The sequence below is a fragment of the Spinacia oleracea genome, chromosome 6, assembly GCF_020520425.1.
Source record: "Spinacia oleracea cultivar Varoflay chromosome 6, BTI_SOV_V1, whole genome shotgun sequence".
NCBI lineage: Eukaryota > Viridiplantae > Streptophyta > Magnoliopsida > Caryophyllales > Amaranthaceae > Spinacia > Spinacia oleracea.
Genome location: NC_079492.1, coordinates 68,819,994 through 68,830,343, shown reverse-complemented (window position 1 = coordinate 68,830,343; position 10,350 = coordinate 68,819,994). Strand labels below are relative to the sequence as shown.

The window sequence follows — 10,350 nt, the reverse complement described above, 5'->3', positions numbered from 1 at the left end:
GTTACAGAATTACAAATAATTGTTGAAATTATAAAGTAGGTGATGTATACTTAAGACCATTGATTTGTATCTATTGACTCTATAATGCTTGTTTGTTATTTATATAAAAGTACAATAATTATACCTCATCCACCTTAAGTAAATGTTTGTCATAGGTTATGAGTTATGTGTAATTGTTATCAACCTATTTTAGTACACGTCTTAATAATGACAATCTTTAAATTTATTTTTATAATTAGTTTTTGTATTAAATGACCGAAGTGACACTCTCATCAATTTAGAACCATATCCTATGTCAAAAAAAAAATAGAAACATAATTAGAAGGCACACCTATCCTTAAATACATGTCCCCAACAACCCACCAGGTTATATTATTACCGTTTATCCTCCTTAGAAACCGAAACATTTTATAAAATGTTACAGTGATGTAATAATATAACCAACCCTTGAGAACAAATAGTAATAGTTACTTTCTCTATCCAGCAAGTTAATATTTCATCCAACAAAATTTTTTAAGAGACTCAAATGTCATATCATAAACTCTTCAGAATAGTACCTTCACTCTTTTGTTTCCCCCTAATGTTTTGAATAAGCTTATATTCCGTTAAACATGTTTAAATATTCTAAAATACTAAATATACCAGATTTTTAATAAGCATAATACGAATAAGTAAGTGTGCATTCCCGATTGCAAATTCTTTGAAATATAGGATAAAGAATTAAAGGAGAACAAATATTGGTTTCGTGTAATGTGAAATTTCCCACACAAATAAATTTTTCGTTGACTTCAAGATAAATATTTTATCACTCTATGAGAAAAAGTTCCAAATACCAATTATTCTTAAATATTAATTATTTAGAATATTACATATTCCTAATAATACTATTTGTCGAATTACAATAAGGTATTACACATAACAATTCATGACCGTACAGTTGTACTCCGTTTATTATGTCAACCAGGCTTTTATTTCTCTCTCCTCTATAACCTCTGCATCTTCTCCATTTCCTGCATCTCAATTCTAACGCGATTTAAACCACAACCATCGAGACAAATCCAAGAACGGTAATTATACTTTTACTTTGTTAATGAAATTTGAATCAGTTATATGTATATATATTAAGTTTTATGTTTTCCATATTTTGTTCATCCATTGGTTTCGGATTCGTGAAATTGGCCTGAAATTTGAGTTTTTGTTTGTGAGATTTGTACGAAACTGAAAGGAGTCTAACTTTAGGTGTTGATATGTATGTGCTAGAGCTGTCAAAAACTGACCCGACCCGAAAACCCGACCTGAACCGATCGAATCCGTAACCGACCATGACCCGAAATTACGGTAAAACAGGTAACCCGAAATCCGACCTGTACCCGACCCGAAAAAATCGATAACCGATTTTATTAACCCGATGTTGTAACACCCGAACCCAAAACCGACACCCGACCCGAAAATGACCGATAATCGAACTGACCCGACCGAACAATGACCCGAACCCGATTTGATACCCGACCCGATGTCAACCCGAAACCGATTGTAACTCGATGAAACCTGATATTGACCCGACCTGTGAGAACCCGCTACTCGATTTACCCGAGTTATCAATAACACGACCAAATATTAACTTCATTGATATATCTATTTTAATTATTTATTGCTAAATATTGAAAATTTTAACTCTAAAATAAGTTAAACAAAATTTTTTAGAACATAAAATCCTTAAAAAGTATAGGTTAATTATCAGACCCGAGTTTGACCCGTCCCTGAGAGTGACCCGATCTGAATTCTATTTGATCTGATTATTATCCGATCCAAACTAAGACCCGAACCCGAAATAACTGTGTTGCAAACCGACTTAAACCCGACTCTATAAGACCCGAACCCGAAATTATCTGCTACAAACCGACTTAAACCCGACCCGATAAGACCCGAACCCGAAATCAAACCTGACCGAAATGTGACCCGACTCGAACCCGACCTGAACGCGGGATAGGAAAAACCCGATATGACCCGACCTGAAATCGACCCGACCGAACCCGAACTCAACCCGAATGAAATATTGACCCGACACGACCCAACCTGATCATGACCCGAAACCCGAGATGACCCGACCCAAACCCGACCCGATAACCTGTTTTAACAGCTCTAGTATGTGCATGTTAGGATTATGAGATTGTTTCTTTTTTGCAATTATAACAAATTCAAGAACGGTTATTATACTTTGTTCATGAAATTTGAATCCGTTATATGCATAAAGTTTATTGTTTTTCATATTTTGTCCATTCATTGGTTTCGGATTCGTGGATTGGCCTGAAATTTGAGTTTTTGTTTGTGAAATTTATACGAAACTGAAAACATTCGAAAATGATAAAGGTCGCAACACGCGACCTTTAAGCCGTGTCACAATGATGACATGGCATGCTTATGTGTCATGATTTAAATTGGAAACTAAAATATTTAACTTATATAATCTATTATACATGTTTCAAAAAAGGTAAGAAAATTTTAATATTCTAATTTGTTTCCTTTTTTATATCGATTAATCTATTTACATATTTTCATAGTAAAAATATTGAATTGATAGTAAAAATATCCTGATGACACATAGCCTACGTGGCGCCTATATGTACCAATTAAACTGCGACACGTAAGATTGTGACAACTAAATGTTGTTGCAACTTGCGACCTTTATCATTTACCCAAAATTCACACTTTTTGCTCTGCAATTTGGGACAATCAAAGGGATACCCACCAAACAATTTCTGTATGTCAATTTTCTTTTATAATTTTGTTTCTGTTATATTTTGTACGAAGTATTTTAATTTAATTTATTGTTTGCGGTTGATCGATTATTTTGTGAATGTTCAATTCTATCAATTGGTGCAATTCTGCCTTCTGTTTGTTGTATTGAATGGGTTTTAGTAAGTCTAATATTTGTTGAAAGAAATCGTAGTGTTTTGTTTAAATTGTTACTGTTTTGGGTGATCATTATTTTTGATTAATTTGAGTTTATATTTACTTTGTTTTTTTGTTAAGACTTTGATGTATTTTATATCTAGCTAACACTTAGTCACGTAGTTTAAGTCTAGAATATATTGTATTTAGGTATATTTGGAATAATCAAATAAAACAGTATGCCAAAATTGGTTAGCCACAAGACTTAGATGTATTTGTTATTTAGCTAACACTTCATATAAATTATTGTTTTATTCCTCCCTATAAAACTGACGTTTGCTAACAGATTTTCCGTTACAAGTGCATGTATGTAGGGCACATAATACACGCAATAGGTGAAAACGACAAGCTTTAAAGGTCGACGCTTGGAGATTTGTTGTTGAGTATATTGGTTAGGCGGTGTTCTCATTTCTGTATTGAAGATCTAATCATTAGTCTTACCATTCTCGCGAAGAACAGGTACAAAGTGGTTTCACATTCCTTACAGTTTTAATTTAATTTTTAGCTTATTTAATAAATAAATGTTTATTGTTCTGTAGTGTGTTTCAGAATTTCTCATCATTTTTATCGGACTATGATTGTTGGTTGTATCATATTTTGCTAAACTCTGATCTTCCCTTTGATGAAAATCCTCACTTTTAGATATATCAGGAACTAATACGCTTTTGAATAAAGAGTCAATCTTCAAGACTCATCTTCAGTTCTACTTTATATTAATTAAATATTGTGAGTTTCGAGTAGGGGAACAATAATACATCAAACTCTGCCGTTATAGTTAATTTATACGTAATATTTAAGTTTATGACTTCTATTTACTAATTGTTCTTATTATGTAGTAGACATATAAACATCTAACTATACCTTCAGACCATCTCTATCTACCCAGAATAGAATTTAGAGTATGACGACTCCTTCAGAGAAAAGATTAAAATTAAATGAATATAAAAGAAAATGGTATGCCGATTTGCCCGAGGAAAGAAAAATGGAAATCAGACAAAGACGACGAGAAGCTTACCATAACAAGAAATATTTGAAAAAACAAATTACTATAAATGATGTGAACATAAATGATGGTCAAATAATCGGTGTTAAAAGAAGCGTCTGCAATATAGGTCAATCTAAAACATTAAAACGTGAAGAAATAGTTGACATTGAAAAAACAAAAGGGAAGACCCAGGTGACATGTTTCAGCATCTTTGAGACAGGTTAGTTTAATTAATATAATCCCTTTATCTTATATAATTTCAAAGAGAAGAAAATTTAAAATTCTATATTTCGCAGGTTCAACTTCAAACACCTCTCCACATGAAACCACTAATATACCTGACCAAAACAAAAGGAAAAAAACCTGCAAAGGCATAAAAAATTCTAAGAGAAAAAAGGCGATACATACAAAGATGAATATTCCATTCCAACTGAGGCATATGTTATGCCTCCACCAAAACAATGTAATCATTGTGGTGCAAGGAAATTCCATCGTGAACCAAAAGGGTTTTGTTGTTCTGATGGTAAGATTGCATTTGCTACGAATGACCCTCCATATGAACTCTTTAAATTGTATACATAAAAAACGAGTGAATCAATGTTGTTTTTGAAATATATTCGCACCTTCAACAACTCATTTGCTTTTACGTCGTTTGGTGTTCGATATGATAAAGATTTATGCAAAAGAAATAAGGGCATTTATACTTTTAAAGTTTAGGGCCAAGTTTATCACTATATAAACGAACTATTTCCAGGAGATGAAAATCCTAAATATTTACAACTTTATTTTTATGATCCTGAACATGAAGTCAAGAATCGAATAAACAACTCAAAACACTTAACCCCAGAAATAACAAGCTTGCTTATAGAAATCTTGAAAGTAAATCCTTATGGAAATTTTTTCAGAAGACTACAAAATGTTCTAGATTTAGAAAATCACCAAATTATTATAAAAACTCATGATGATTTAGATCAACGTGTTTATAATCTACCCACAACATCGCAAGTGGCTGGAATATGGATCGAAAGTAATGAACCAGGAGAGGAAAGAGAGAGAAATATTGTTGTTTACAGTCATGCAGGCCATAGTTGTAAGGTCCAATATTATTATGGTTGCTATGACCCTTTACAATATCCATTACTATTTCCTTACGGAGAAATGGGATGGCGACAAGGAATTAGAAAGATTGAAAAAGATAAAATGCAAACAGAATCCAACGTCGATGATTCTATTAGTATAGACCAATATACCACACCATCAGAATTTCTGCAAAAATAAGAGACATGTATGTCACTTTAAACAATACACGTCTTTCTTTCTTTCTATATATATATCCTTGTTCTTCCTTATAATTAATTCTTAACTATTAATTAAACATTTCAGTATCCAAGAAAGGACGTGGAAAACGAAATATGGTGTCTTGTAGAGAGTATTATTGTTATAAACTACAAATAAGAAACCATTTAATATCTATTTTGCTGCATGCTGGGCGTCTACTCCAACAATATGTTGTTGACATGTATATTAAACTTGAATCATCAAGATTAGATTTTTTCCGAAATAACCAGAATGAAATCCGAGCTGAAATTTATCAAGGAATTGTTGACAGTGTTGCAATGGGAGAAAACAAAGCATCTAACATAGGGAAACGAATAGTTTTACCTTCGACCTTCATTGGAGGTCCAAGGGACATGAGAAAACGTTACATAGATTCGATGACTTTATTCCAACGATTTGGGAAACCAGATATATTCCTAACAATGACATGCAATCCAAATTGGCAAGAAATCAAACAAGAACTACGTTTTAATGATGAAGTACAAAATAAACCAGACTTGGTTGCACGCATTTTTAAAGCAAAATTAGAAAAACTGAAGCAATTGTTGTTTGAAAAACAATTTTTTGGCCCCATAGCAGGCTATACATATGTAATTGAATTCCAAAAAAGAGGTCTTCCACATGCTCATTGTCTTATTATTAAAACAAGGCCACAAAATGACTTCTGCTGAATTTTATGACAAATTTGTTTGTCCCGAACTTCCTGATCAAAATGAAAATCCCCACTTATACACTGCCGTAGTGAAGCACATGATACATGGCCCTTGTGGGAAATTGAATCCAACTAATGCTTGTATGAATAAAGATGGAAAGTGCAAAAACAATTACCCAAAATCCTTTTGCTTTGCTACTGTACATGGTAAAAAACCATATCCAGTATATAGAAGAAGAGATAATGGAAAACAAGTTAAAGTAAGAGGTCAAATCTTAGATAATAGGTGGGTTGTACCATATAATCCATATTTGCTTGCAAAGTTTGATTGCCACATTAATGTTGAAATTTGTTCAACCGTTGAGGCAGTTAAGTATTTATACAAGTACATATACAAAGGCCATGATCGTGTCGCTTTTCATGTATATTCTAATGAAACTAAAAATGAAATAGACGAAATCGAGCAATATCAATCTGGTAGATGGGTTTCCCCCCCGGAAGCAATGTGGAGAATATATAAATTCGCTTTGCATGAAATATATCCATCCGTACAAAGTTTACAATTGCACTTGGAAGGAAAACAACTTGTGACATTTCGAAATACTGACAATTTAAACGTAATAGTAGAAAATGATTCATCCAAAGAAACGATGTTGACTCAATATTTTTACATGAACAAAATGAAAAAAAATCCTAAAAACTTACTTTACAAACAATTTCCGAAAGAGTTTGTTTGGAACTCACAATCCAAAACTTGGAACAAAAGAGGTACAAAAAAGACTAAAAAGGTTATTGGTCGCGTAGTTACTGCCAACCCCATTGAAGGAGAAAGATATTATCTACGTATACTACTAAACCATATTGGAACATCTACATCCTTTGATGATCTCAAGACTTTGAATAATAAAAAAGCTAATACATTTCACGAGGCAGCATTAATGCATGGCTTGCTCCATTCAGATAATAGCTTAGATCTTTGTTTACAAGAAGCCACAATGTATAGAATGCCTTGTAGTCTAAGGAGACTATTTTAACCTATACTTGTTCATTGCAGTCCAAAGAATCCAAAAGAGCTATGGGAAAAGTATATATAAAAACGCCATGAGCGAAGATTATGAACATACAAAAGCTTTCACAAAACATCAAATAAGGCACAAAGTGCTCCAAAATATAAGTTATACTACCTCCGTTCCTAAATGATCTTTACGGTTACTATTTGCACGGTAATTAAGGAATTTTGGTGAACATGTGATGGTGGAGTAACAAATGAAAAATGAGTGGCTATAAATTGTCCAACAATGTGAGTGGGTGAAAACTAATATTAAAGTATTGTGAGTGGGTAAGTTATGGTGGGCCAAATAAGAGTAAAAATGGAATAAAGTAGGAGTGTAAAGAACTTTCAGGAACGGACTAAAACGGAAAGCGTAAAGAACTTTTAGGAACGGAGGTAGTATATTAGAGTCTATGGTTAACGAATTATCAGACTATAAATTTGTAGATCATGATATCAACATTTGTAACGAAGAAGAAACGTGCAATGAAAAAGAGGATGAACTACATATATACCAGAAGAAGAAGATCTCTTAACGATAACAAAACTTAAAAAAGAACAAAAACAAGCGTTTGATATCATAACAAAACATATATTTTTAAACATACCTGGTGCTTTTTTCATAGATGGGCCCGGTGGAACTGGGAAAACATATTTGTACGTAGCAATTCTTGCTGCTGTGAGATCAAGAGGTTTAATAGCACTGCCTACCGCAACTTCTGGGGTGGCGGCGTCTAATCTTCCGTTTGCTAGAACACCACACTCTAGATTTAAAACACCTATCAATATAGATGAAAACAGTTCTTGCAACATAAGCAAACAAAAAGGACTTGGAAAATTATTACGTGCTGCAAAAGTCATCATATGGGATGAGGCTACAATGGCAACAAAAAAACAATAGAAACTCTAGATCAAGTATTACAATACATAAATGATTCCACTCATCCTTTTGGAGGGAAAGTTGTAATATTTAGTGGCGACTTCCATCAAGTACTTCCTGTAATCCCTAAAGCATCAAAAGAAGAACTAATAGAAGCAAGCATAGTCAGATCTAAAGTATGGCACACTCTACAAAAAATAAGCCTAACAGAAAATATGAGAGCTATATTAGACCCCTATTTCAGTGAGTATTTATTAAAGTTTGGTAACGGTGAAGAAAAACCTGTGTATGATGATATGATCAAACTTCCTTCTTCTATGGTTGTGCCCTTCGAAGATGAAACAACCTCTTTAAATCAATTGATCGAACATGTATTTCCAAATTTAGAAAATCTTGCCTTTACTCCCGAGCTATTAATAAATCGAGCTATACTAACCCCGAAAAATAACGAAGTTGACCACATAAATGATTTGCTCATTAATAGATTCCAAGGAGAGTCATTTACATATCATAGTTTTGATGATCGAAACAATAGATTCAAATGAACAAGGAAATCATGAAGATTTTTTAAATAGTTTAACACCGAATGGACTTCCCCCTCACATACTAACCTTGAAACAAAACTGCCCAATCATGCTGCTAAGAAATATCGACCCTTCAGATGGCTTATGTAACGGTACACGATTGATTTGTCGCCAATTCTCGAAAAATGAAATTGATGCTGAAATAGCAATTGGACCTCAACGTGGGAAAAGATTTTTTCTCCCAGAATTCCTCTAAAACCCAGTGAAAATGACAAATATTCTATTCCTTTTACAAGAAGACAATTCCCTATTAGGTTATGCTTTGCAATGACTATAAATAAGGCACAAGGACAAACAATAGATTATGCTGGTATTTATCTTCCCCAACCAGTTTTTTCGCATGGACAATTATATGTCGCACTATCACGGGTCAAAACCTCCGAGAACATCAAAGTTCTTGCTATTCCAAATGAAGACAACTCTAACAATGGCTGCACAAGAAATATGGTATACAAAGAAATATTAACGCTTGCAAAAACTACTTAGTTTGATATTGCATATATCTGAATTGCTCCGCTTAATATATAATTTGGCATGTGTAGTACTTCTCTTTTTCATGACATTTATGTCTTATTATTATTCAAGTTGGCAGGTGTGTTATTTATTTTCCCCATTATATTAACATTAATTCACCTACTAGCGGTCTTTTATGTAAAACCGTTTTATATAAAAGTTTGTATTTTAAATTGGAAAAATTGATATTGACAGTTCCAACTATGGCCGTTTAACTTTTAAAGGTCCCAACTTTTGATTATTCTAGAGTGGTCTCAACTTTAAGGTGTGTTTTCCAAGAATGGTCCTTTGGTTTATTAAACTATTAATTAAGTTGATTTAAGCATATCATACTGTTCCATTTACTTCATTTAATTAAAAAATATGATTATTGCACGAGAGATATGAGTGTTAATTAAGTTATTTAGCACTTAATTTTAACTAAGGGACCATTTTTGGAAAACACTCTCTATAGTTGGGACCACCCTGACATAATCAAAAGTTGGGACCTTTTAAAGTAAATCGGCCATAGTTGGGACCGATAATATCAATTTTTCCTTTTAAATTTTATATTCCACAATTACATGGAGAGGATATGTTCATCACAAAGCCGGATGTACCTTACAATGTACAACTAATGCTAGTACAAGTATATCTCTATTATATAAGTGAAGAGGTGAGGTTATTTTAGTAAATACACTTTTGGTGTCCCTATTGGATTACTAAAATACCCTCCACACATATAGAATAGAGAATATAATGACAACCTACCCAATAGATTCATGTCTTATTATGGTAAAATCAAATTATCCACCTTACATTTGTACATTTGTTATAATATTTGTATTGGAATTTGTGTTCTTGAATATTATAGTATCCTAACACACAACATCTTGTGTAACTTTATGTATATATGGTGAATACCATCCTCAATGGGCTCTAACATGGAAAATCAAGATACCTTAGATTCATGTTTTATAACAAGGTAATAACTCTTTGTCATGCTTTTCGAAATACCAACTGTAACTAACATACCACATACTTCTTCATATTATTTTGAAGGCACATCTTTGGCGACAAGATCTTCAAGCACTTTTCTTATAAACATCAACTGTTATTCCAGTAGGAACACGCACAAGAGGGGGGGGGGTGAATTGTAATTAGAACTTTGATAAAGTTTCTTTTGGAACTTAAGAAACAATCAAGGAACTGAGAATAGAGAAGACAATAACAACAATTGTGAAAACTTCTTGACACTAATCAAGAAGAGAATTCTTTTATTATAGTAATGCCTCGATTACAATAATCTCTCCAACACAAGTTCCTCTCAAACTTGTGTTCCTCACAGTAATCTACTCTGATTACAGCTCTTTCACTTCTCTCTCTCAGACTTAAACTCTAAGTCTCAACAAGATA

At 33.0% G+C, this 10,350-nt stretch overlaps 1 protein-coding gene across 1 annotated transcript; it reads left to right on the top strand.

The window, feature by feature from the left end:
• Positions 1–936: 936 nt before the first annotated feature.
• Positions 937–8,973, top strand: LOC130464195 (uncharacterized). Its single transcript, XM_056833657.1, has 2 exons — positions 937–1,067; positions 3,254–8,973. Exon 2 carries the CDS (start codon positions 5,897–5,899, stop codon positions 6,959–6,961), a length of 1,065 nt encoding a protein of 354 aa, XP_056689635.1. The 5' UTR covers positions 937–1,067; positions 3,254–5,896; the 3' UTR covers positions 6,962–8,973.
• Positions 8,974–10,350: the final 1,377 nt, after the last annotated feature.